This window comes from Sarcophilus harrisii, chromosome 1, assembly GCF_902635505.1.
Source record: "Sarcophilus harrisii chromosome 1, mSarHar1.11, whole genome shotgun sequence".
Lineage (NCBI taxonomy): Eukaryota > Metazoa > Chordata > Mammalia > Dasyuromorphia > Dasyuridae > Sarcophilus > Sarcophilus harrisii.
In genome coordinates this window covers 170,743,018-170,770,590 of record NC_045426.1, presented here as the reverse complement: position 1 = coordinate 170,770,590, position 27,573 = coordinate 170,743,018, and the positions used below count along the sequence as shown (strand labels likewise).

The following is a 27,573-nucleotide window of genomic DNA, read 5'->3' as shown; positions in this document are numbered from 1 at the left end:
CACTACACAAAGGGCTGCCACAAACATTCGTGCACATACAGGTCCCTTTCCCTTCTTTATAATCTCTTGGGGATATAAGCCCAGTAGTAACACTGCTGGATCAAAGGGTATGCAGCTTGATAACTTTTTGAGCATAGTTCCAAACTACTCTCCAGAATGGTTGGATTCGTTCACAATTCCACCAACAATATATGCAAATTTTAAACCATAAGAATGACACTGGTGTTCCACTTGCTGAGCTGGTACCCTGACAAGGAACTTAATTCCATACAAAAAGGAGAGTTTTGGTGTTGGGCAGCTGGGTGGCACGGTGGGTAAAGTGCCAGCTCTGAAATCAGGAAGAATTAGATTCCTGAGTTCAAATCTGACCTCAGAAACTGTGTGACCCTGGACAAGTCATTGTTTGCCTCAGCTTCCTCATCTGTAAGAAGAAGGAAACCCCCAAAATGAAATCACGAAGAGTAGAAGATGACTGAACTAAACAACTATTCTGGAAAGCAATTTGGGATTATGGAAATGAAAACTAAAATGGGATGTAACTTCTGATCTGGAGATTCTATGGCAAGGGCTCTACTTCAAGGAAGTAGTTGACAGAAAGGTTTTATAGGCATCAAAATGTGGTAGCAAAGAACAAAAATAGCTGCTGATGATTGTAAGGGAATAGTACTGAAACAAATATGTAACAAATATGATTCACAGGGAGGTAGCACGGGAAGTTACATGAACGGATGCGAGATCCTCTACAGAATCCTCTTCCATCCTTGGCCTAGAACCCCTCAGTGTCTCTTCATTTCTCTTTAGTGGCACCTATTCTCACCATTTATAACTCTCAGATGATGGTGCTATTTAGGGCTAGAAAAGATCTTAAGGGTTACTGAATTTCACCTCATTTCATAGATGAGGAAATTAACCCAGAAGTGAAATTAGTTGCCCAAGGTAGTTAGTGAATGACGGTTTGCATTCAAACCTAAGTTCTCTGATTCCAATTCTAGAGCTTTACACTTTACCATATGGGCTCCTCTCCCTGATCTACTTTGTCTTTGTTACCAGCTTTATGAATAGTGGAAAGCTTTGTTCTTTGGTTGGAGGGGAGAAGAGTAAAGTGAAGTATCTATATTGTAACAAAAAATAATACTGTAGCATAAAGACATCTTGGTCAATGTCTACTCCAGGTATTGTCAAGGAGATCAACCAGTCATGTATTAGTTATTATGTGCCAGACATCTACACTGTGTAGATACAAAGGCAGGCAAAAAACAATCTTGGCTCTGAAAGAGCTTATTGTCTAATGAGAGTGACTTGTAAACAACTATCAGCAGACAAGTTGCATCTAGGATGAGTTAGAAACAACAGAGGGAAGGCACAAGAATGGAGAAAATAGGGAAAGGTTTCTTCTAAAAGTTGGGATTTTAAAGGAAGCCAGAATTGATGAGCGCATTCAGGGTGAGCTGGCGAAAATGGAACCAACAAATGTGGGATGGGGTGAGAGAAATCCCCTTTGAAAAGCAAGATGAGTATTTCCTAGTTTGGAGTATGTAGTGGGGAGATATAAATAGGGATAAGAAAACTGAAGAGAGAAGAAAAGGGTCAATTATGAAGGACTTTGGAGATGAGTGACACTAGATTTTATTGAGGACAGGGGTATGTGATATGATCAAGTATATTTGTAAGATCAATTACCATTGAAGATAAATGGCTAATGGCCTCCCATTTAATGCCATTTCCATTTCCTATTGGCTTCCATTCCTGACCTGGTCACCAGTCATGCCATGATCATAAGTACTGTTGAACCTGTCTCACTTTTCTAAGCTTCCAAATTCAGAGCGGGGAGAAGGGAGGCACTATGTATAACCTAGGCAGAAGCTGGTAGAGGAAAGAAAGGAAGCACACTAAGAAAAATTTGTTTTAGCAAACTTTAATTTTTAAAAATAATTTAGAGGAATTCATCCTACCTTACATCAAACAGCAAAACATTGGTCAATAACCCTCAAAGCATTTTCACCCTCAAGTCCTTTTCTTCCTGAAGTCTGAATAATGGACTAATGGAAGTAATTTTTTCTTTAAACCAAAGTACCTGCTCTGCTAGACCAAATGTGAAGTAGTGTTTCCAATTTACACAGTACAGAAATAAAATCCTATAGTCTGTAAGAAAACCATCTCTCTCCAAACTTTCAGCCTTTTCTGGTAAAGAAGAAAGTTTATTATGACCTATGGGTTTTTCCATAGTAAAGTCATGGAGCTTGATACCATGGTATCAGATGGGAAAAGTATGAATAGATCATCAAAGTTTTTTTGTGGAAAAAAATGCTATTTGCAAATTTATTTTTACTTGGCAAGATTAGTATGTTTAGTTTTTGGGCAAATTGAAGTAGCAGACTTTTTTATTTCATCATTGATACCATGAAATGAATTTCATTCCTGGGTCATCCAAGAAATATACAACCAGTTAGCTTACAGGAGCGAAAGTCTGGCCATAAAGAACAAAGCAAAGTCAAAAATATTAAATAAACTTGTATGGTATAAAGACAATAGGAATGGTATTTAATGGTGGTATGTTTTAGGGATCAAGATCCTGTTGGTGAATGAAATAAAAATTCACCTTTCCATTGGACATAATTACATTTCATTGAGGCAATGAGAAAATGAGAAAAATGATTTGTGTCAAACATTAACAAGCAGAATAGATGTGACACTTGGAGAAGAGGAGTGTAGAGCAAGTTACTCAGTCCCTACTTTCTGAATAACTTAACCTTGTTCATTTTTAGTGGAAAATATAGGAAATTTCAAAATGAAACAAACCAAGCTCTAGTAGGTTAAATGTAGAGGCTATGATAACTTAAATTTTCAGAGTTTTTATATCATGAAAAGCTAGCAAGCAATGCTTAAATCCTAGTGTATAAATATTGCTTTCCCATTAAGTATCAAATGAAAAGCCTTTACTATGAAAACAAGTATCAAGCAGTGTTCTCCAAATTTTACTGGTATATTCTTTTTGATCTAGGTAATAAAAGAAGCTCTTTATATAAATGCATTTAATATAAAGTTTTAAAGCTGTTATTTCTAAGTCTAGTACAAGAAGTGGCTTAGCTCACTAATTACCTGCAGCAAAATGCATTAAAAAGATTTCTCTGTAACCTACATTGATGTTATCTGTGATTAGCCATAATTCAAAAAACCCCATAACAAAGATTTTATAATTTTCCTAGCTGATTCTCATAACTATATTGTTTCCTTAAAAATGTACTGAAATCTACCTCAAGACAAAAAAAAGCATGCCATTTTAAGAGCAGGGCTTTGGTGGGGAGACTGGGACAGAAACAGTGATTCAAAACATATACTTAAATGTTCTGTAATCTAAAAGATATTAAATAATTTAAGAAATAATACTCAAAAATATGTTCTTTCTGGAAAAACTAGTTCTTTGGAATGACATAAAATGAATTTTCATTATATTCTGCTTCTCTATGACTAGATAATGTGAAAATTTCCATCTCCAGGAAAATTATCAAATGTTGAAGGTATTATTCTTTCATAGTACTGAGCACTTTGACATCCTTATCAATAAATCATCAATACATGACAAGATCTACAAATGCAGGTAGTATTGAAACACTAAATTAAAGACTTGAAAGTTAACTTAAAGCTTTAATTAACTTTTAATTAACTTGAGCTTTAATTAAATTTATGAGGAATCTGTTCACATCCCAAAGAAAATTAACTTTGGCACATTGTCCAGTATTTGAAAGTTTCTCCATCCATCTTCTCTAACACTGATTCAATGAAAGAAAAGTTTTCAAGTTTTTGAGAGTCTTCATTGATTGGAACCTTGGATAAAAAAAAATCCAAATCCAAGATGCTAGGGATACAAAGACATTATGTTGGAGGAAATAGAAGGTGCACAAGAAAGCATAGTACAGCGAGAATGTTGATATTCAAGAGGACCTACCATTAATTTCTTACATGGGTGACCATAAAATGTTAGGGCAGAAAACACCTTGAACATTCATAATTAAATACAAATTTTGTTCAAAATATGGGTTTTAGATTTTTAGCACATAGTGTTCTTAAAAAAATCAAAATTTGAAAAGTAAAACTTTTATTGACATCAGTAATAAAGTTGACTAAGTTTTCAACATTTAAAAAGGACTTTCACATTCTCACTTTTATTCAACTATTCAAACATCCTTTTTTCTAAATATACTTTGCTGATTAGGAAATTAAAAATTTGTGTACATTAAAACATATTCAACAATTATACAAAGAATTGTGCTCTCCAGTCAAATCTTCTTAGAGGGGGGAAAACCAATTTTGTTCATCACAACCAGGACAGGATAAAATACCACTCTCCTTGGGAGAGATTTGTACCTGAATTTAATAGAAAGAAAGAAAAGATAATATGCAATCAATTATCTTTGTTTATAAAGCCTCCCCCCCCTTTCTTATCAAACTTTAGTGGGACAAATAAAGACATGGATAAATGAGACATATAAGCCTTGCTAAGTTTCCCAGCAGATGAGTACATAATGATGAGTTCATAATGCTCTTTTTTTTAGCATGTTAATTTAAATCTTTATTTTTCTAGAACTTAAGGATAGAGAAAGAAACAAGCAAGAATATGAAAAGATATATTTTAAACCTCCAAATTAAAAACTATTTTGAAGCAACAATATCAAATTCATCAGTTATTAAAAAAGATGTTCTGTGAACTAAGATTTTAAACAAAAATATCAGCAATTTACACTTATCATCTTGTTCCTCCCATCTTTCTCAACTAAATACAAAAAATCCTGAGACAAGTAATTAACTTGCTCATCTTTTATATTTAATATTTTATGAACAATTGTACAGGTAGATAAAATGACATATAGTTGAATTTTAAAAATTAAATATTATTTTCAATTAATAGGCATGTATTTCTTTTCTTTCCCTTGCCTTCTTGTTTTTGAGAGGGAAAATATTTGTAAACACACACCTAATGAAGCAAAATAAATTCCCATATTGCCATGTCCAAAAATGTCCCTTGTTCCAAGTCTTGAAAATCTCTCTTCTCATTCAGGAGTTGGGGGTATTTGTACATCATCTGTCCTCTGGAATCATGCTTGTTCACTTCATTGATCAGAACTATCTTTCAGTTATTTTTCTTTACAAAGTCATTGTTAATAGTACAAACTATTCTCGTTCTGCTCACTTCCCTCTGCATCAATTAATTCAAATAATTCTCAGGTTGCTCTGACATGATTTCTTTCTTCATTTCTTTTTAAAAACTTATTATTCCCCTTTTAATTATTTTAAAAATTTATTTAATATTTTTCCAGTTACATTTAAAACAATTTTTTACATTTATTTTTAAAACTTTTAAGTTCCAGATTCTCCCCCTTTTCCTCACTCCCCACCTATTAAGAAACCACATATGAAGTTACGCAAAGAACACAGATTTTTCACCCTAAAAAAAACCCAAAATTATGTGCAGCATGAATATGGAAATGTGTTTAGAAGAATTGCACGTTTTACCTATATTGGATTGCTTGTTGTCTAGGGGAAGGGAGGAAAATGTGTAACACAGGGTTGTGCAAGAATGAATGTTGAAAACTATCTTTACATGCATTTTGACAAGTAAAAATAGCTATTACTATTAAAAAAAAAAGTCAAAAAATAAGAGTATGCTTCAATCTGTTCACACACAATCAGTTCCTTCTGTGGATATCATTCTTCATTTCTTACAGGACAACTGTATTAAATTACATTCATTTGCTGTAATTAAGTGATTCCACCATTGATTTGTAATGCTACAATTGGTCTCCTATTCTTTGCCACTACAAAAAGAACTACTATATTTTTGTAAGCAAGACCTTTTTCTTTGATTACCTTGGGGAACCAGACGGCCTCATAATGGTATTTATGGGTAAAAGCGTCTATAAAATTTTCTAACAAATTGTTTTCTGGAAAGGCTAGAACAACTCAGGTACCACCTACAGTGCTCATTTTCCTGCCACTCCTACTTTTATTCCTTTTTTTTGATCAATTTTGCCAATCTGACAGGAAACGGGACTTCAGAGTTGATTTGTTTTCTTCTAATTTAATTTCTTCTAATCTTTCTCCTTTTTGACCCCAGAATCTTCAGATAATTTTTTCATATTCTTAAGATAGCTTAGATTTCTTCTATTGAGAACTGACTATTCATTATTGTTTGTCCATCTCTCAACTCTTTTATAAATTTGATCAGTTCCTTAATGAAACTCCTATCAGGGAAACGATGCAAATATTTTTTCACCTTTTTTTTTTTTTGGCTGAGGCAATTGGGGTTGACTTGCCCAGGGTCATACAGCCAGAAAATGTTAAGTGTCTGAGAAACTCAGGTCTTCCTGACTTCAGGGCCAGCACTCTATCCACTATGCCATCTAGCTGCCCCAGTTAGCTATTTCCCTTTTAATCTTGGCTATATTGGTTTTGCTTGTGTAAAAACTTCTATATAGAATAAATATAATTTTATATAACCAGAATTGTCCATGGGTGCATGCATGTGAGAGAAACAGAAAAACTGATTATCCATTTGGATATACAGCATGAGGAATTGGTCCAAACCTAGTTCGGCTTTCCAATTTTCTCAGCATTTTGTTATAATAGTTACTTTCAGTTACATCTTTAAAGTCCAATGATGTGCACTGGCTTACAATCTCTTCCATTGCTTGGTGAAATAATGTCTATTTATTCTGAGGTATTTCTCTTAAGTTTTTCGAAACCCCTTTTTCATGCACTCTGTGAATGTGTACTGATCCTCTTTCTCCTTTTTGACCCCAGAATATTCATCTTAGTTTTACTGTGTGAGTTTTTATTCGGCAACTTTACATGTCTGTTACGGAGCATTTCATGATTCCAAACCTAATTTCACATCAAGATATGTGAAATTAAATAAATAAATTATATGGTATTGTAGCTTCATCAGCTTCTTCCAGTTCAGCTTTGATTCAGGGCACAAGTGGGCCTCTTAAGTTCAGCAACACTTTTTTTGATATTTTTATTGCTCAGTGTGTTGTGTCTGGAGGAAACCAAGGTAATTGTATCCAGTGATTCAAGATGACCTCTGAGTCAAGCTTTAATACTTTAGTTTTTTAACTTTGGCTTGACTCATATTCCAGTCATCCATTGTAATGAGATGAAGGAACTGGTTTTTTTTTTAAAATAAATTCAAATTATCATCATCACTAATAAATCACGTAGACAAGTCCTTCACTTTGTGGGAGAATGATGGAGACCAGAGAAATTAAGTAACTTGCTTCCCATCATACTGACATCAAGTAGCAGAGCCAGATTCTCCAATGACCATACCACTGTTCTCACACAACATACTATGTTGCCTCTTTTTCTTACGGCTGCACCCATTCAAGGTGAAAACCACTTTAAAGAAGCAACTAGTCCTACAGTAGTAACCTTGTTAAAAAGAAATTCCATGAAACATGTTTTGTGTGTGTACTATATTTTAATGAAAACACTGGAAATCTCATTCCTAGTTTTTATGAATTGAAGACAGAACAAAGCTGATGTCAAAGCCTCTCGGTAATGAATCTGGATATGAAAAAAAATCTACAGGGTAGTAAGCAAGCTACAGCACTAATGTACACTGACCATCAAGCCCTTTTTTGGTGGTCACTTCCCCAAACTCAATTTTCCCTCTCTTTTGCTGAACTACTTTCTCTCATTCTATCATGGCTTTCAACTCTTCTTATCCTCTGCCAGAGGCCTGGTTTATTAGCATTACTGGTGACATCCAGAGCTTCATACATCCTTCAAGTTTGATTTCTGGAAAATGATTTGAAAGTTCTGGTGAGAGTTGCTTTCAATGTTTTAGGTGGGGAATTTGAATTCTGTCTGTATAAGTCAGTCTAAAAAAAGTATGAAATTGTGCAATATTTACCCTACAGTGGGTAGGGAGTTATATAGTGGAAAGGACTAGATTTGGAAGTAATTTCTACTTCAGGAAATTTAAAGCTCATAGCACAAGTTATATCAAGGTGGAAGGGATCATCTTAGGCCCTCTGGACCAACTCCCACATTCTACTGATGAGAAAATAAGGCTCAGAGAAGCTTTAAATGACTCATCGAAAGTCATAATATCTAACCACCAAAAACTTGAAAACAGTTTCAATGCTCTTTCCCTCTCCCCATAATGCAAAATAGTATATAATTATGTATTTTTTATGAATCCATAGTCAGAAATTCAAGAAACTATCACCAAAAAGTTCATATAAATACACAGAATTAATTCACCAATTAAACATTTATCATTGACCACTTAAGAGGATAAAGAAGTAGCTTTCTTATGTTGAAACCATTTTAAAAAAAAATAAGAATTAAACTTTTTAAAAAAAAAAAATCTCAAAAACAGGATGCGGAGAACAAAACATCAATTGATAAGCCCACTTTGTACTCTTCTCCTCAGTCTTTTTTCTCTATTGTGACCTTTTATTTTTTAAAATATATTTTTATTTATTTTCTTTGTGCTTACGCTTTACTTGGATACATACACATGAATAAACAACCAGCAAACAAGAATCAAGAGAGGCTTGGTCACATCCTTAATAGTTGCAGCTGTCCCCTAGTGTTAGGTTCATATCTTTTCCTCTATGATGCACCTTTCATTTTGAAAAGGAATAGAAAAATATCTGATTTTTTTCAAAATTTATTTCAATACAACTTAACAAAAATAGGTATATTTAAGAAAAGTGAGATGATAAGTTACTGTAGCAGTGGTAGACTTACTCCTTAATTGAAGTGCTGATGCCTTCCTTCTTTCTGATGTTGTTTTAAGCCCTGTAGAAAAGACAAAAATATTACAAAGAGAATATACATTAGCTTCATAAAACTATTAACTTGATAATCAACACAAAATACTTATCTGTACTTCTATGCATTCAGATATTAATTTATTTTGTGGTCATTTCCCAATCATACTGTCAGCCAATTAAAATAAAGACCTGTGCCTTATTCATTCTTATGTTCTGAGTAACTTAACAACTAGGTGACTTCAACATTAATAAATGAATTAATTTATCTTCATGCCAGGGAGATGATATGGAGAAAAGTTTTGGAAACAAATCCATTTACTTGGCAATCCAGCCAAGTGTTACAGAAAGTATTAATACACATGCCAGACCAATTTGCCTTTTGGTTTTCCTGCTAGTCAAGGGTTACAAATATGTGGTTAATAGCTAATTGTTTTGGACAACCCTACTGATTGGATTGGGCAGCAAAGTAGAGATTTTGCTCTATCCTGATTTAGGGGTATAGCAGCTAAAACAGAACTGGAAACATATAAAAAACTGCTGGATTTTGACTATTAAACAGAATTGAGTAGATTCAATGAGTGCCTAGATAGAAACCAAAATGATCCCCTATCAGTAAGGCATATGTTAAAGTATATGTTAAATATAATATATGTATATATGTCCATATAGCTATTTTGCTGCACAAAAAGAACTGGACTTTGAAATAGTCATTACAATTATTTCTACATGATCTCACCCCATCCCCTTCGCTCCTACCCCTCTAGTAATAATAAGACCTTTCTAGTAAGAAGGAAAAACATTTACAATCCTCCAAATCTCCCAGAAAGGAGAAAGATAACTTCCTCATTTTTCTCTGACATTTAAATTGGTCGTTACTCAGCCAACTTTGTTTTAGCACTACCTTTAATCCCACTGTCACAGTAGTACCATTTTCCTTTTACATAATCAACATTTGAATGCTCCTTTATTACATTATACAACATTGTAATAGCTCCATAGAAGCTCATCTCTGATCTCTGAGGACTTTATATGCTATGCTTAAAAACAAACAAAAACCCCCAACATAATATAAAGAATTTTAACTATTAAGAAAATTGACTAATCTTATATTTAAAGGTATTTTCATTTTTTAAATGAGTTATAAGGAAACTATAACACTAATTTCAGTTTTAATAAACAAAATCATTTATAAGAAAAATAACCTGAAAGTATTTAGCTTAAAAACATATAACTAGGCTGTCCTAAACCTTCAGAAGAGGAACTTACATAACAGACAATAACAAAAATCTCTTTGCAGCTGCAGACAAGAAAGCTTTATGTCTACAGAAGAAGCATTCAAGTAAAGGAGCAGGTTTGTCACCTACCAGATAGTAACCAGTATGATAGCCACTCATGTACCAGGCTATTAACATACTTCCCAAAGCATCAGCATCTTCAGGAGAATCAGGAGACATGGGAGGAGGTGGGGGAATCAACTGCAAATGGCAAAATACTTATTATTAGAGACAATAAGGAAAAAGTGATAGATGAAAGTCCGTTTCCATAATTAATAGCATCTTTATTGCTGCATGCATTTCTTTACATAAAGATTAACTTAAAGAGTATTTAGGAAAGAAACCAGCTAAAAATAAACCCACAGAATAATTTAAAATGAAAAAGATTATTTCTAAGTACAGAAAGAACAAAGACTAATAAAAATGATTTCTTAAAATAGTGTTTTAAAAACCTCCATTATTTAATTTATATTGAACTAAGAATGATCTAAGATTATGAATTAATTAACCAGAACAGAATCTTGAATATTTTCTTCTTACTAAAAAAATTGTGGGGGCAGCTAGGTGGTACAGAGGGTAGAGCACCAGCCCTGAAGGACATGAGTTCAAATCTGGCCTCAGACACCTAACACTTCCAACCAGTGTGACTCTGGAGCAAGTCACTTAACCCCAATTGCCTCAGGGGAAAAAAAAAAAAAAACTGTCTTATGATGAGAGATAGATGTACTTACCACAGGGCTGGTCTGAGAAGATTACTTACACATCTACCCTCCCGCCCCCTCATACACATCCAACCTACATATTCAATCCCACACAATCCATAATATAAGAAACATGTTCTTCCCTGTCCCAAAATTCTTTTGGTCTGTCTCTGACACTCCACCATTTAGAAATTCATTATTTTAGGTTAAAGAAATATTAAAATGCAAACCTATTTGAGATTACTGGGGAAGCAAGAATTATCTAAGGTAGGTGGAAATGCAGAACAGGGATGAGGTTTCAAGGCCAAATTGGCCCTAAAACAATTCAAATAGCTTTTTTTTTTTTTTTTTTTAAACTAAACTCACTTAATAATATAACTCATGAAACTCAATTTTTTTTAGGAAGACTCCTGAAGAGTTCAGATTAATTTGAAATCAATACTTACTGGTGGTCCTGAAGGAAATGGTGGAGGCCAGCCTGTAAGGAAGGGTGGTGGGCCACTGAATTTCAGTCCAGGCTACAACGCAGTATTTTAAAAAAGAAAAGTAAATTGAAATTTCAAAATGAAAGGGTCTAACTGTCCTAAAACAAAATGAAATAATAGCATCTGAAATTTGTTTTAACAATAACAATAATAATTAGTATTTAGTTCTTTGAGATTGTAAAGCACTTCACAAATATTACCTCATTTTAATCTTCAAAATAATTCTGGAAGACAGATGCTATTATTATACCCGTTTTACAGATGAGGAAATCAAAGCAGAATGACTTGACCAGGATCACACAACTAGTAAGGCTGGGTATGAACCCAGGACTTCCTGAGTCCAGGCTCAGCACCATACTGCAACCTAACTCTAAAATGACATTTATTCCTCTCAGTAGGTCTAGACAGTTATTAGCAATCTCGACTCAACTCAAAATCACCCATTTAATTAGCTTCATGCCATTGAGACACTTCAAAAAAGACAGGTAATTTTTTTGCTGCTTTCACTTTTTGTTTTTGTTTTAGTGTTTTTTGGTTTTCATTCAAAATCAAAATAAGAGGGCCAAAAAAAAAGGGGACAGCAATAAACCATTTTGCTTTTTATCATATATGGTCTATCACATTATTTTACTGCTTGATTGCAATTTTCATGATTTTGCCTAATAAATTAGGAGTGATTACTATGTAGATATAATCAATTGATTATATTTCAAAGGAAATGCAATTTATATCCTTAAAATAAAAGATGAATTTCAAATAAACACATGATGAATAATTTTAAGCCTTAATCTGCCTATCTTAATAAAAAAAAAAAGGGAGGGGGGGCATTTCCACACTGTAAGCATTATTCATATGATATAAAAATGCTCATAACAAAAAAAAAAAAGAGTTTTTGGTTTATTATGGTCTTGTAAATTTCACTGATGGAACTCCCAGTAAGGAAATTTATCTATCAATAATCATTTGTTAAGCATTTACTACTTAAAGCTACTCTTACAGCAATACTGGCTAGATCTAAATAACAAGCAAAACAAAAACTTTAAAATGATTTAATAGGAGATAATTTCTTTTTTCTAAACTCCTTAGATTGAATGCTTGGATAATTGTAAAATCTTTGTTTCCGGTCATAAGTCTTTGGCTACATTGTTGTTTAGCCATGTCCCACTCTTCATGACTTCTTGGATGATACTGTTCATGGTGCTTTCTTGACAAAGATAATGGAGTGATTTGTCATTTCTTTCTCCAGTGGATTAAGTCAAACAGAAGTTAAAATGACTTGCCCAATGTCACATAGCTTGTAAGTGTGAATTCAGGCTTTCCTGACTCCAGACCCAACTGAATCACTTAGCTGCTTCTTTTTGACTACACAGCCTTAACTAATTAGAATGACAAATATTTAAGCTTTTTCAACCTAAAGAAAATATGACACTTGATCATATTGACCTCTGTCATGACTATTAATGTACACTGTCCAACTACAATAAAAAGGTCTGTTGTTTTACAATAATAACAACTAGCTTTCATATAGTACTTAACAGTTTACAAAGCACTTTATAAATTTAATCTTCACAATAACCCTCTAAAGGGTATTATTTGTCCATAACCTTCAGGAAAGGACAAATAAAGTTAGACTTGATAATTCTTAAGATAATTCACTTCTTCATTAACTCATCTTTCTTAGTTTCCAGGGATACAACCTTGTTCAATCTCTTTTTTATTCTTTGAATTCATTAATTTTACAGTAGACTCACCCAGCAGGTGAAAGAGGCCCAACACATAGTCAAATAAACTAGCATCATATTTCAAAGGAAAATTCTCTATCTTCTAAATCTAAAGTTTCATTATTTCACATATAACCAAGCAACTCCTCAGTTGGCAATGCTTACCTTGCCTAGCCCTGGCACTGGGAGAGGAAGTGGTGGTGGAGGAGGGAAATAAGAATTCCAATGTGCAGCTTTGGATTTGATTCGATTCTGTTTGCTTCCAGGTGATCTGGAGGACTTTTCACTTTCATCTGTTGAATACTGACTTTGACTTTCATTTTCATTCTTGGAAAAAAAAAAAAGGTTAGTTTTAGTATGGAAAAATTGCTAATTAACGTAATGGCCAGAAGACCTTAAGGCCAACATCTTGTTTCAAACTGGCAACTTGGTAAATTGTAGTGCTATATAAAGCATGATAATTATAGCTTTTAAAAATCTGCAATATAAAAGACTATAAAACTCTGCATGCCCTTTGACCTGCTGAAGAGTCTTACTATTAGACCTGTACCCCAAAGAGTTAATAAAAAAGGGAAAAGAACTCATATATGCAAAAATGTTTGTACCAGTTCTTTTTGTAGTGGCAAAGAAATGGACGTTGTGTGGATGCTCATCAGTTGGGGAATGGCTGAATAAGTTATGGTATATAAAAGTAATGGATTATTATTGTTCTATTAGAAATGATGAGCAGGATGATTTCAGAAAAGCCTGGAAAAGACTTACGTGAACTGATGCTGAGTAAAATGAATAGTACCAGAACACTGTACACAGTTAACAATATGATTATGTGATGTTCAACTGGGATCACAATTCAGTAATTCAAAGCAATTCCAATAGACTTGGGAAGGAAAGTGCCATCAACATTCAGAGAGAGATATGGAGATTCACTGTTATTGTTGATCAAAAGCATAGTATTTGTTTTTTTCTTTTCCTTTGGTTTGTTTATCTTGCAAAACATGACAAATATGGAAATATATTTAAAAGAATTGCACATATTTAACATATCAGATTGCTTGCCATTTTGGGGAGGGAAAAAGTAAAGGAGGAAGAAAAATTTAGAACACAAAGTTTTACAAAATGAATATTGAAAACTGTTTACATATATTTGGAAAAATAAAGTACTATTAAAAAAAAAAGTTAATATGCAATATAGATTTAAGCACCAGATTGACCTAAATGCAAAATAGCTTGTACCAAGAATACAGATCCTAACTGTTTTTTTTTAATTCAATATATACTTTTATTTTTTTTACTCCTATCTACATAGACTTCATTTTAGGAATGCAATATATATTCATACAAAAATACTGCATCTTTGACATGTAAAAATATTAATTTATATTGCTCTAATTCTTCACAAAACTTTCAGTATACCTCAATCAATTGAATTTACCAAAAGGTGACATATATGTTTTGTAATGAGGCAACTGGGGTTAAGTGACTTGTCCAGGGTCACACATCTAGGAAAGTATTAAGTGTCTGAAGCCAGATTTGAAGTCAGGTCCTCTATCCATTGCGCCATCTAGCTACCCCTCAAACAATGATGTTAAAAGACATAGAACCAAGTTTTATTCTTACTTCAATGGTCTATCTCTAAAGCAATTATATATTTATATTCTTACTTCATGAAGTGTTTCTTCATCATGAACTCCTTCGCTATTTGGAAGAAGAAGATCAGACAAATTCTGTTCTTCTTTATTTCCATAGCCAGTATAAACTACAACACATGTCCCTCTCTTCAGATCAGCTGATGCAATAGTAGCTGGATATATGTTGCCATCTTCGGACCAAACTGCACAACAAGCATCACCAACTTTCCACTGCAACAAACCAACACCCGTTAAAAACTTTTATTTACATATTATATATCTTTATCTATTATATCATCAAAAAATCATCAAAACAATTAGCCCTCAATAATTTTAATTAGGAGCAATCAATAAAATTAAAAATTTATTTCCTGAAGCTGTTTGAAAAATAAATCTCACATGAGTTTTATGTACACATACTAAAAGAGCAAGCAATTTTATGCTTAAATTAAAAGCTTCTAGATCTCAAATAAGAGTATTACTTTTGCACAAACAGTATTAGTGTGAAGTTCAAATTAGACAATGTATATAAGCTTTGTTAATCTTAAATCACTATATAAATGCCAGAAAGTATGTTGAGCTAAAAAAAAGGCACGACTTTTTCAATTGACAATTTCATTTTACTTAACATATTAAAAAAGCCAACTTTATGTTTTTAAATACCTGTTTCAATGGCGCTGGATTAGTTTTTTTCTTGTTTCTGTTCTTAATATTTTTTCTTTTGGGTCCAGCACTTTTTTGTTTGTCTGAAGTTTCAGAAATTTCACCATTCTTTAAAGCATTCTATCAAAGTAAACATAAATGTTACTTATTTATAAACATTTAGATTAACATTCATCTCTTACAAATGGGTTACTAAGCCACACTCCAAAGCAGAAAGTTTCCACATCTTTATCATTTTACTCATTAACAGGACAAAAACAACAACATTAATAAACTTATTATAAAATGTTCTTTACCCTACCACTCTATTTAAACTGTTCTTTCAAACATCTCAACAAATCTTGATTTGTTGGCACTGAAACAAGTTGTTTCACCCTGAGCAAGTGATTTGCCTTCAGGAAGTTGGACTACATGATCTATAAGACATCTATCTACTTCTAATTTTCTTTCTTTTTATTATTAAAGCTTTTTATTTTCAAAATATATTGCAAATAATTTTTTTAACACTGACCCTTACCAAAACCTTTTGTTTCAAATTTTCCCATCTGCCCCCCACTCCCTCCCCTAGATGGCAAGTAATGCAGTATATGTAAGCATATTTATACAACTATCTTGCTGTACAAGAAAGATCAGATCAAAAAGGAAAGAAAATTAATAAGAAAACAAAATGCAAAAGAACAACAAAAAGAGTGAGGATGTTATCTTATGATCCAACTCAGTTCCTGCAGTCCTCTTTCTGGGTGTACACACTCTTCATCACAAGATCACTGAAACTGGTCTGAATCATTTCATTGTTAGAAAGAGTAATGTCCATCAGAATTGATTATCGTATAATATACGATTGAATATTGTATAATAATGATAACAATATCATTGTTGCCATGTACAATGATCTCCTGGTTCTGCTCATTTCACTTAGCATCAGTTCTAGTAAGTCTCTCCAGGCTTCCCTAAAATCATCCTGCTGATCAATTCTTACAGAATTTATTCAGTCATTCTCCAAATGATGGGTATCCATTCAGTTTCCAGTTTCTTGCCACTCCAAAAAAGGCTGCCACAAACATTTTTGTACATGAGGCTCTCTTTCCCTCCTTTAAGATCTCTTTGGGATATAGGCCCAGTTACTTCTAATTTTCTAAGAATTTAGGAGGTAATTTACAAAGTCAGTAAGAAATCTTACAAAATTAAAATAAGTTTTAAAAAAGGAACATTATGAAATTCAAAGGCAGAATATAAAAAGATATATACAAGAATGTTTTTCTAAGTCTTATTGCAGTTTTAAACTAGCAAAGATTTATATATATATATATATATATATATATATATATATATATATAGCTTCCTGAAGTATATACCCAACACATTCACATGCACAAACAGGTTTGCACACATCTTTTGCCACAGAAGGGCAAAGACTAAAGCACAAAACAGACAATTTTGCCCATTTTACACCAAAATTAACTGTTAACTTTGTTAAACTCTTGAAGGCAAGGCAATGTGGCATAGAATAAAGAATCCTACATGAATAAGCAATGAGATGAACTTTTTCTACTCCCTGCATGACTTTAGACTTTGGATGCAACGAGAAAGATCCATAAAGGTCCTTTCTAGCCTTTAAATTATTATTCTGTTTGTCATATTTACTGACCTTTTACTTAGATATGCTTCTGTTCTGGTTAAATGTTACAACCATTTCACATTGCTTACGATCCTGTTTCCCTGATTTATGGATGCCAATACTCTTATCCTAGTTCTGATATCTTTATCATTGTTCCTTTTCAAGATCTTACCATTTCTTTATTTAAAAACTCTTATCCTAGTTCTGATATCTTTATCATTGTTCCTTTTCAAAATCTTAACATTTCTTTATTTAAAAACTCTTATGGTTTTCCACTGTCAACCAAAAAAGTCTAAATTCTTATTTTTTCCAATCTAAACCCTCATTATTTCATGCAAGCACATGTGTATGTACATACCAGCATCCTCTCTCCAGGAAAAATGAACTCCTCCCTTCCCCTAATAGCTTACTTCCTGTTTATTGCTTCACCTCAACTCTGCCTGCTGAAATTCTTCTGGGACTCATCTCTGGAGCTACCTTCTTTATTAATTCTTTTTTCCTTTCTCTTTAGCTCCCTACTAGGAGTAATTCACTCCTCATGTCACAATTCTGAGGTATGAAAGGCAATTGTGTGTCCTTGAAGATCATGAAAACTAAGTGCCAAGTCTGGCAGGCTCTACCAAGGAATTATGGCACCAAGTCCTTTCTGAAGGACAGTCTGGTTTTGCTATCTGAAGAACAGCTTAACTAAAAAAAAGCAGCTAATTATCAGGAGATTGACAAGCAGGTTATGAATTCTTTTCCTGGTATAACCAGTGAAATAAAGAACTTTTAAACCCACTTCTCCCCTCACTTTGCTGTTAAGATAGGTGATATGGAAAAGAACAACAGGAATGAGTTTTTAAGAACATTTATAAAAATTTTAGATTATTTAAAAAAAAATTTGGAATAGTAAGTTTATAAATATTTTACATTATTTAAAAACTTAATATTTCAAATGTAAGGAACAGCTTTATATGAAAAATAAGCAGCATTTTTGTTGTTGCTATAATAAAGTGGACACTATTAATGGTTGAAAAATTGTGAAACACGAAATGAAATGGAATTATTACTGCACCATAAGAACATTGGGTTTCACATGCTAGTATAATGGGAGATCTTAGTATTTTAACACATAAAATTTTTCATTTCTAGCCTCTCATGTTCCCAAAATTTTTCCCTCCCTTCCTCCCACCCCTTCCCTTATTCAGCATGTAATATATGTCAAATATGTTCAATTCTTCTATACTTATTTTCACATTTATCATGCTGCACAAGATAAATTGGATCAAAAAGAAAAAAAAATGAGAAAAACAAAAAAAGTAAGCAATTTACAACAAAAATGGTAAAAATGCTATGATGTGATCCATACTCAGTCCTCACAATCCTCTCTCTGGGTGCAGATGGCTCTCTCATGACAAGACCATTGGAACTGGTCTGAATCATCTAATTGTTGAGAAGACCCACCTCCATCAGAATTGATAATTGTATAATCTTGTTGCTGTGTATAATGTTCTCTTGTATCAGTTCATATAAATCTCTCCAGGTCTTTCTGAAATCATCCTGCTGATCACTTCTTATACAATAATATTATATAACATTAATGGACCATATTATTTAACCATTCCCCAAGTGATGGGCATCCATTCAATTTCCAGTACTGTGGTGCTATAAAACATTTTTGCACATGTGGGTCTTTTCCCCTTTTTTATGATCTTTATGATACAGATCCAGTAGAGACAATGGATCAAAGGGTATATGCACAGTTTGATAACCCTTTGGGCATACTTCCATAGTGTTCTCCAAAATGGTTAAATCAGTTTACAACTCCACAATGTATTAGTGTCCCAGTTTTCCCACATCTTTTCCAAATCTTTTTCTGTCATCTGAGCCAATCTAAGAGGTGTGTAGTAGTACTTCAGAGTTGTCTTAATTTGCATTTTTCTGATCAATAGTGACTTAGTACATTTTTTCATAGACTAAAATGGTTTTAATTTCTTCATCTGAAAATTCTCTGTTCATAGGTTCATAAACTTTGAGTAGTTATCAACTGGAGAATGGTTTGTAAAGAATATTTCTTTTTAAAAATTCATTAATCCATGTTTCACTAATTCAAACTGGCCTCCCTTAATTGCTAACTAAAGTTATAGGTCTTGCAGCACAGTGTGACAAAAAAGAACAAGCAATAACTTATGAAATTATTAATGTTTACAATTCCATTACTATTCTATAAGAAATGATGAGCAGGCTGATTTCAGAAAGAACAATAGTACACAGTAACAAGATTATGTGATGATCAACTGTGATGGACAAAGAGGTAATTCAAGGCAATTCCAATTGACTTGTAAAAGAAAATGCTATTCCTTCCAGAGCTGTGGAGATTGAACATGGATCAAAGCATAGTATTTTCACTTTTATTGTCATGTTTGCTAGTTTTTCCCCGCTTTTGATCTGATTTTTCTTGCACAGCATGATAAATATAGAAATGTGTTTAGAAGAATTGCACATGTTTAACTTACATTGGATTGCTTGCTTTCTATAGGAGAAGGGAAGGAGAGGAGAAAAATTTGAAAACCATCTTTGCATATATTTAGAAAAATAAAATACTAATTTAAAAAAAAGGTATACTAAATGCAAGACAGCAGGCACCTGGTACCAAAGTGAAAAACATTTTTGACCTTGAGCTACTTTTCTATTGGGGCATATAAATGCTGGATACACATTATATGCATGTTGGTCTGGGTTGAGTTATAATAGAACAGATATGTAGAGAATCTAAGGGGAGAGAAAAAGAGGGGGAGAGAGAGAAAGAACGTGCGTACGGGAGAAAAAGAGCATGCAAAACAAGAGGGACCTGAAAAGGGCTTCAAGGAAGCAGCAGTTGAGCTGGAACTTGAAGCAAGATAAAGATTCTAAGGAGGAAGTACATTTTTACAAGTTTTACTGATAGGTTAATGCAAAGTTCAATAATTGTGCTTTCAATTGGTTGTTGGGAGTCACAATTTTTCAGCTTCCAAAAGGAAATGACATTAATGATGGGTCTTAAATTTTGAGGAAGGGGCAGCTAGGTGCAACTGGAAGAGTTCCAAGTCTAGAATCATGAAAACCCGAGTTCAAATCCAGATGCAGACACTTACTAGCTGCATAAATCTGGGATAAGTCCCTTAACCTCTGTCTGTCTCAGTTTCCTTATCTGTTTAAAAAAAGAAAAAGAAAAGTGGGGATAATAATAGCACTACTTCCTAGAGTTTTTATGATGATCACATGACATAACATTTGTAAAAACGCTTAGCACTGTGTCTGGCATATAGTACACACTATATAAATGCCAGATACCACTACCATCATCATTATACAAGAGTATGTAAAAACTACACTGACCAACAGACTTTTCATAAAGGGAGTAGAGAGGAAGTTTGAACTGGTTTAGTGACCCCTGAAGTGGCTGAAAATGCTGAAATTTTGTAGCACCATTAAAAATGCCAAGTATTAAAGATAAGAAATCAATGCCTATAAAGAAGACAAAGTACAATAACACAGATTACCCTGAAAATTCTGAATGCTGTAATGACCAAAACAATACTGTAATGACCAGTTTTTGTCTTGGAGAAGAGATGAGGAAACTCACTTCTAGAAAGGTAGGTGAGTATAGATACTTAATGTTACACATACTTTTTTTTCTTTTGTTATAACGAAGAATTGGAGGTATGGGAATGGGGATGGAGCATGTACAATAAACCGTTAAATAAAGATTTCTATGTAAATTTACAAATACACATTCAAGGGTAAATAAGAAAAAAAGATACAAGCATTTAATACCTTAAATGATGCCACAGCTTTGTCATATGCTTTTATCAATGCTGTATCATCCCATATATCAGAATCATCACTCTAAGGGAAAAAAACAGTACAAATTACTAAAGCGTGAATTATATTGCTTTCAAAACCAAAACTGAAAAGAAAATTAGTATTAAAAGTCAACATAATTACTAAGTAGAAGTAAAATTTGGCTTAAAACTGAATTTCCCAAGATGTGAGGTCTTCCCTGATTTTATGGGATTAAAAGCTGTAGGTTTCAATCCTACTTTTTCTTCTGTTAACAGGCTGTCAAATAATGAAGGCAATAGCATTTACTGAGCTAAGTGCTGGGGATATAAATACAAGCAAGCAACACAGTTTCTGCTCTCAAGGAAATTACATAGTTAATAGGAAAAACATATAAAAGGGTGCCAGGGTAAGAGGGTTCCAGGGGTAGTCTTGGGGGAAGCTGGGTAGGTAAGGTAATATGTAAACATGGTGGTATGATTTGGAAATGGCTTAGTTTGGGGCTATGCAAATTCCTAGCCTTTCATCTTTCCACTTCCTTCCCAGCTTTCTCCATCAAAATCTTAGTTCCTTTATTCTTCCTGGTGTCTCAGTTCAATCAGTCCCCATTCTGATCTTTTTCTTTCTTTAGTCTTAACCCCAGAATTGTAACAGTTTAAAAAGATAGCATTGTCCAGTACTGAATCTATCACCCCTTCTTCATCGTACCATGTTAATTTTTAAATCATTTGGGCTACCCCTATCACAGTTATCTCTAGTTTCTATTCCCAAACTACTAGGGAAAGTTAAAAACAGAAAACAAAAAACGACTAAAATGTCAAGAAAATATTTCTTTGGGAGAAAAGAAATATACTGGAAAATGTAGGAGATGTAAAAACAGAAAGTATTAAAAAATTTTCAATATCCCTTATTCCAGGGAATAAACTCTCTACTAAGATTTCTACCTTATTTCCCAAGCAAATAAATATACCTCCTACAAAAGTTGAGGCACAATCTCTTGTGAGCATTCTCAAAATAAAGACTAACGTTAGGGCCCTCAATTTTATTACTCCTTCCACAACCCCATATCTCTCTACACCTTTTCCTAGTCTTTCTATGTGGCCTTAGTCACAAAGATTAGGTAACCTATTTGTTAATTTTATGATTTATTTTTTATGATTTTGTTAATTTAATTTAAATTTTATGATTTGTTAATTTAATGATTGATGGGGCTTATTAGCTCCTGAAGGAAAAGGATCCCTTTTCCTTTTCCTTCAGGAGCTAAGCCCCATCAATCATTTATCTTCAGTTTTTTTTTCCCCAATTGACAGATTCCTACCTTTTTGTAAACCTCTTTAAAGGTACAGATTGTTTTTGGTTTTTGCTTTTTCACTGTATTTCCCAGCACACTGTAAGCTCTTAATAAATGCTTGGTGACTGATTATTGCATAACATATTCAGAAGCTCCCCAATCCTTAAAAATTTATCTTGATCATGCTATTTAATGCTATCACTGTATTCTTTTTCCTGTCAAGCTTTTTAAACTGCCTACATTCATTGCCAAAGCACAGTGATACTGGATCTAGAAAGGACAGCCAAAAAAAAAAAAGTTGAGGAATTTAACTAGTTTAGTTAGAAATAAGAACAAAGCCGTAGAAAAATCCTGATGTTCTTCAAGAGCAATCAATAGGACACCATGAGTGACTAAGAGCAAAGAATACAAAAGTAGCTTCAGAAAGGGCAAAAGATCTGACTTAAATTTTGTATTCATTTTCTCTTCTTTGCCACCTTGCATATTATGTTGCCCATGTCCATGTCTTGTTTTAATAAACATTTGCTACTGAGCAGAATGATCCCCAAGAGTTGTACTCAATAACCAATAATTAAGAATATGCTCAATAACTGCAACAGAGAAGTGAGAAGATCCATGACTGAATTAGCATTCTAAAAGGGTAGATCTTATTTAAGAGAAACAGACCAAGGGGGGAAAGTAACAAGTTGCAGCTCACATTTATAGTGACTTCAAGGTTGCTAAGCCCTATACATTATTAGGTCATTTGATTCTCACAATGACCCTTTGAGTTTAGGTGCTTATTATCGGTCCCATTTTACAGAAGAAGAAGAGACTGCTGAGAGAGGTTTTAAATGACTTTTCCCAGGGTCACACTGCCAGTAAGTTTCTGAGGCAGGAAGAATTCGAACTTGGTCTTTTCAATTCCAATAATCAATTAGCAATTAGCAATCATTCTAAACAATGAAGTCATCCATATGAAGATCATGTGAACTCATGTGAAGAAATCCTTATTTTAGCAAAGTTATCCAATAAACATTTATTATGTACCTACTGTGTGCCTGCCAGGGACTGTTTAGGGGGGAATATATTTAAAAAAAAAAGACAAAAGACAGGCCCTATCCTCGAGTACACAATGTAATAGGAAAAAATGCAAATAATTATTTACAAAACAAGCTAAATACAGAAATAAGTAGGAAATGATCAACAGAGGGAAGGCACTAGAGTTTGAAAAGGCTTCTTTTTAGAAAGTGAGATTTAAGCTGGAACTTGAAGCCAGGAGGCAAAGCAAAGCATTCTATAGAAAGTTTTTCAAACTAATATTGTGGGAAATTAATACAATTAAGTATTGAGAGCTTGTTGAGTGGCTCACTGTAGTTGTTAATGTTCATTATCATTCTGGAAGATCTTCAGAGGAGTGCCCCTAAAATTTGTGATGAATTTGAAATAAGATTTTTTAATGATTTGGGTAAAAGAACAGATGTACAGGATGATTTTCAGATGATTCAAAGCCAAGAGGGACAGTTAACACTTGATACAGAATCTGAATTCAGAGATATTCTTAAAGGACAAATCAAGAGGAAATGTAACAAAGACAATGTAAAAACCTTGTATTTGGGTTAAAACAACAATATAACACTTCACAAAGACAGGATAGATAACGGCTATTAAGTATTTCGTAAAAAAGATATGAAGATGTTGGTAGAAAACTTGAAAGCTTAATTTTAGTCAACTGTGTGACTGGACAGCCTAAGAGCTAGTGGAATCTTAAGCTGCACTGACAGAAGCATAGTCCCAGTTAAGTGCAAATGAAACACAGTCCAGCCGTACACTATACTTACCAAATCACATGTGGAATATGTGTTCTGTTTAGTTCAATTACTTTGTATTTATTTGGTATTTACTTATCTGTGTACATGTTATTTCCACGTAGAACATAACCTGTTTGGCTTTGAATTTCAGAGACCAAGATAGGGGGTCAGGCATAGAGTAGGTGTTTCAATAAACTGCTTGGGGAATTTTAAATGAAAGAATGAGAAAAATGTGAAGAATTCTGAAGGAAACAATGAAGGAAGTAAGCTTTAAAAAGGTGGCAGAACCAAGACTTTCCAGGAATGAGAGAAAAATAAAGGACAAGGTGACCTACAGCATCAACTGCTGTAAAAATGTATAGAAGGTAAGAACTAATCTAAAGGCCACTAGTTTAGTGGTAAGAACACAATTGTAGACCCTGAAGAGAAATTAATCTCCTGAGACCAGTGGTGGTAGAAACTCAAATCCAAGGGTTGAAGAAATGAATGATGGGGGAAATTTCCATAATCAGTATCAGGGTAGAGACAGGAGAATATCTAATGCAATATGCATTAGGAATATGCATGAGAGAAAAGAAATGATTAGATGGAGTAAAATTTCAGTGAAGGCAACGGGATGGGAAGATGTGCAGTAGGAGGACGTGGATTCAAAACCTAGATCTGCTGGATGCTACCTGTATGACCTTCTCTTTCCTCACATGCAAAAATGGGAGAGAGCGGGAGTTTCTGAGGAAGGCCACTAGATGTAATCCATAAAGTTCTCCTCCACTTCTAAAGGTAAAATGCTAACATACAAGTAAATAAATAGGAAAATTGTTACTTTCTCTAGAACTTGTCTCCAACACATATAATTACCAATTCATTATCACTAAGAGATCAGTAACCAGCAGGCATCTTAAGATCCTAAGATTTCCAGTTGGACAGAACCTTAAAACTGTCGCTTCTTGCAACTCTCATTTAAAAGTTGAGGAAATTCTTCAAACTAACAGATCAGAATGAGCCAGGAGCAGGAGCCAAATAATATTCCTAAGGCTGCCCCCATTCCCCCCCTCGGCAAGCCACAAACACTTTTGCTGAGCTGCTCTGTGCCAGACACCATAAGGAAAGCGCCTTGGTCCTCAAGGAGCTTCCATTCTAAAGAGAGGAAAGGACTGTGCAGGGTGAAATGGGAGGTAGATCACGGAGAAGGCCCTGGGGAGTGGGGAGGGGAGCGCCCTCTCAGCTAAGTCCTGAAGGAATCGAGGAGCAGCCGGAGGGGAGGAGGGTTACACGACGGTGAGAATGCCCGAAGCTGAGAAAGAAAAATGGCCCGAGAGTCACGGAGTGTCCCTTTCGGGGGATGTAGGGAGGGGGGTGTCCTGCGTGACTCCAGACCTAACACCGCGGACCTGCCCTTCAGGAAGCCTGCGGAGCCGAAGGACTGTCCCCCGCGGCCACTCTCCGCCGGAGCGTTCCTACGTGCTGCGCTCCCCGGGAGGGTGGTCCGGGCGAGCCTCAGACACTGCGCCGCGAGGCTGAAGCTCCGGGCTCCTTCGCCTCCCTAGACGACCGCGGCCTCGAGAAGCGGGAGGAAGATGGAGCACGTTGGTCCCCAAGGGGGAAAACTGTGCCCGGGGCATGCCCCCCCCCTTCGGCCTCACTCAGCCCGGGACCCCCCAGCCCCCCTCCCCCCGCCTCGGGTTCCCTTACCTGCCCGGTCCCTCTGCGGAACAATACCGGCTCCTCGTGCTCCCGGACACCGCTGCCTAACGCAGCCATGGCGAGCGACTCGAGGGGCAGGCTCCACGGCTCGGCTCCGCCTCTGGGAGACTTCCGGTTGTGACAGTTTCCTCCCGTCCCTAAGGCTGTTGGGAGAGATGGGGAACGCGGGCCGGATAGGGAGAGGACACGCGGCTTCCGCTTCCGTGAAAGCGGAAGTAGACCGCCGAGTAGGCGCAAAGGAAACTGAAGGAGTGGAGGGGAAACGGGGGCATTAGCGGGTGTGGAGAAGAGGTTAGAGAAGGGGAGGCTAAGGAAGGTAAACCCGGCGACCTATTCTGTGCCACTGTTAACTCTCCAGTTAGTACTGTACTTCATCTCTTATTGGAACTGAGTTTAACAAACAGAGTAACCTCATCGCTCTTCCTAGAGCCCTCACTTTGTCTTCAATTCCATTTCCTTCTCTCTCCCCTCCCCCCCTCCCCCCCGTGAATTCATTACCTCCTTGTTCTTCAGTCCTTCACTTTGACCCTGACTTTCCTATCCTTAAAGTCTTCAGTGGATCCCACCGTCCCCGAAGCCATTCTCTTTTTACAGCCAAACTACTTAAGAGAAACAAAAACAACCTTACTCTCCTTGTCTCCGCTTTCTTCACACATTTCTCAGCCCCTCGCTTCATGGCATCCAGATCGACTCAAATTACTCTACCCAAGGTCCCAAAGATCTTTTAAACTGCTAACTCTAAAGGCCTTTTCCCAGTCATACTTGCGACGCCTCTTTTTCTTCCCTCGTGGTTTGTTAAACCGTTCCCTTATCCTACTTGCCAGACCATTGCTTCTCTCTCTGCTGGATTCACCTCACAATCGGTGTACCTCGGGGTTCTTCGACCCCATTCTTTTCTCCCTCCAATACCGTGTTTCCTGGTGATCTCATCCAATTCGGTGCAGTTATCACTTTCATGCGAGTAACTGCAACTGTGGCCTTGGGATTAAGATTCCAGAGCTCTTTTGATCTACAAAGTCATTCAACTACTGTGGCAGCTATTGGCCATCATTATTGGGAACCCTAGGTGGAGTCTAGGTGAATTAGGCTTGGAATCATAAGCCTCAGACATACTTGCATAGTCACCTGTTTTCCCCATTTAACTACTCCAATGTATCTTTGACAACAAATTAAAAAAAAAAACAAAAAACAAAGGGGGTCACGAAGAGTCGGACATGACTGAAAAATGGACTACCTGTCAACTTGGCCCTTTTAACTTTCCATATTTCATTTGAAAGCACCATAGCTTGTAATCATCCTTGATTCTTTTTTCATTCTCCAATTACTTTCCTTCTCCCTTCTTCCATATTCAAACAATTAACTCCTTTAATTTCTAATATTACCATAATGCTTTCTTCACCTTTTGACTTGTAATCCCATAAGTGGTTGTCAACTGAATTTCCCATCCTGTTCTCCACATAATTGCCAAAATGATACTTCTAGAGTCTAACCATTTCAAGATACTCAGATGTTCCTTGTTATAGAATCTAGTACCAATACAAACACTATTTAGAATTTAAATCCTTGCACAATTTGGTTCCAACATACCTTTTTAGATTTAGTATACATTATTCCTTATACCCTATAGAATACAAATTGACCACTTTATTTTCCTTCACACAAGATTTTATCCCTTCCCCATGCCTGCAATGCCCTCCCCCTCAAGTTTCTAAGAATCCCCAATCCTGCTCCTTTTCTCTACTGCCAGTACTTTATTGGAGTTAAGTCAAAAAACATTAAGCACTACCTTTATGCCAAACATTACTAAGTTCTCAGGATACAAAGAGTTCCAGTTCCTGCCCTCAAGCTGCTCACAATCTAATGGAGACAAATATGTACAAGCAAACTATATATAGAAAATGAAAAGTTGGTAACAAAAAAGTATTGAAAGGGGATGGAAAAAGCTTTCTGTAGAAGACTGAACTCTTAATTAAAACTTGAAGCCAGGGAAGCAAGTAGATAGAGATGGAGAAAATTCCAGAAAAAGGGACAGCCAGAAAAAAATGCCTGGAGAGATGGAAAGCTCAAGGACAGCTGATAGGCTAGTGTCACTGAAACAAAGAACACATGGTGGG

General features: G+C 35.1%; 1 protein-coding gene across 2 annotated transcripts; it reads right to left on the bottom strand.

Moving 5' to 3' along the window:
• Nucleotides 1–4,079: 4,079 nt before the first annotated feature.
• LOC100933809 (survival motor neuron protein) lies at nt 4,080–25,614 on the bottom strand. 2 transcript variants are annotated; one of them, XM_003762923.4, is made up of 9 exons: nt 25,448–25,614; nt 20,672–20,743; nt 15,256–15,375; nt 14,626–14,823; nt 13,130–13,291; nt 11,205–11,276; nt 10,148–10,258; nt 8,758–8,808; nt 4,080–4,365 (listed from the first exon to the last, which is right to left on the bottom strand). In XM_003762923.4, exons 1-8 carry the CDS (start codon nt 25,514–25,516, stop codon nt 8,761–8,763), a joined length of 852 nt encoding a protein of 283 aa, XP_003762971.2. In that variant the 5' UTR covers nt 25,517–25,614; the 3' UTR covers nt 4,080–4,365; nt 8,758–8,760. The 2 variants fall into 2 exon arrangements, with proteins under 2 accessions (XP_003762971.2, XP_023354342.2); XM_023498574.2 differs by lacking the exon at nt 4,080–4,365 and adding an exon at nt 7,648–8,630 and having other exon boundaries at nt 25,448–25,584.
• Between the last annotated feature and the right edge of the window lie 1,959 nt (nt 25,615–27,573).

What these genes read in the sequence shown, in the direction of transcription:
- LOC100933809 (XM_003762923.4), bottom strand. Translation starts at nt 25,516, where the DNA reads ATGGCTGCGTTAGGCAGCGGTGTCCGGGAGCACGAGGAGCCGGTATTG. An exon ending in ATCCAGCGCCATTGAAACAG is followed by an intron (nt 14,824 to 15,255) that starts GTATTTAAAAAC and finishes GGTTTGTTGCAG; the next exon opens with TGGAAAGTTGGTGATGCTTG. An exon ending in ATGAAGAAACACTTCATGAA is followed by an intron (nt 13,292 to 14,625) that starts GTAAGAATATAA and finishes TTTTTTTCCAAG; the next exon opens with AATGAAAATGAAAGTCAAAG.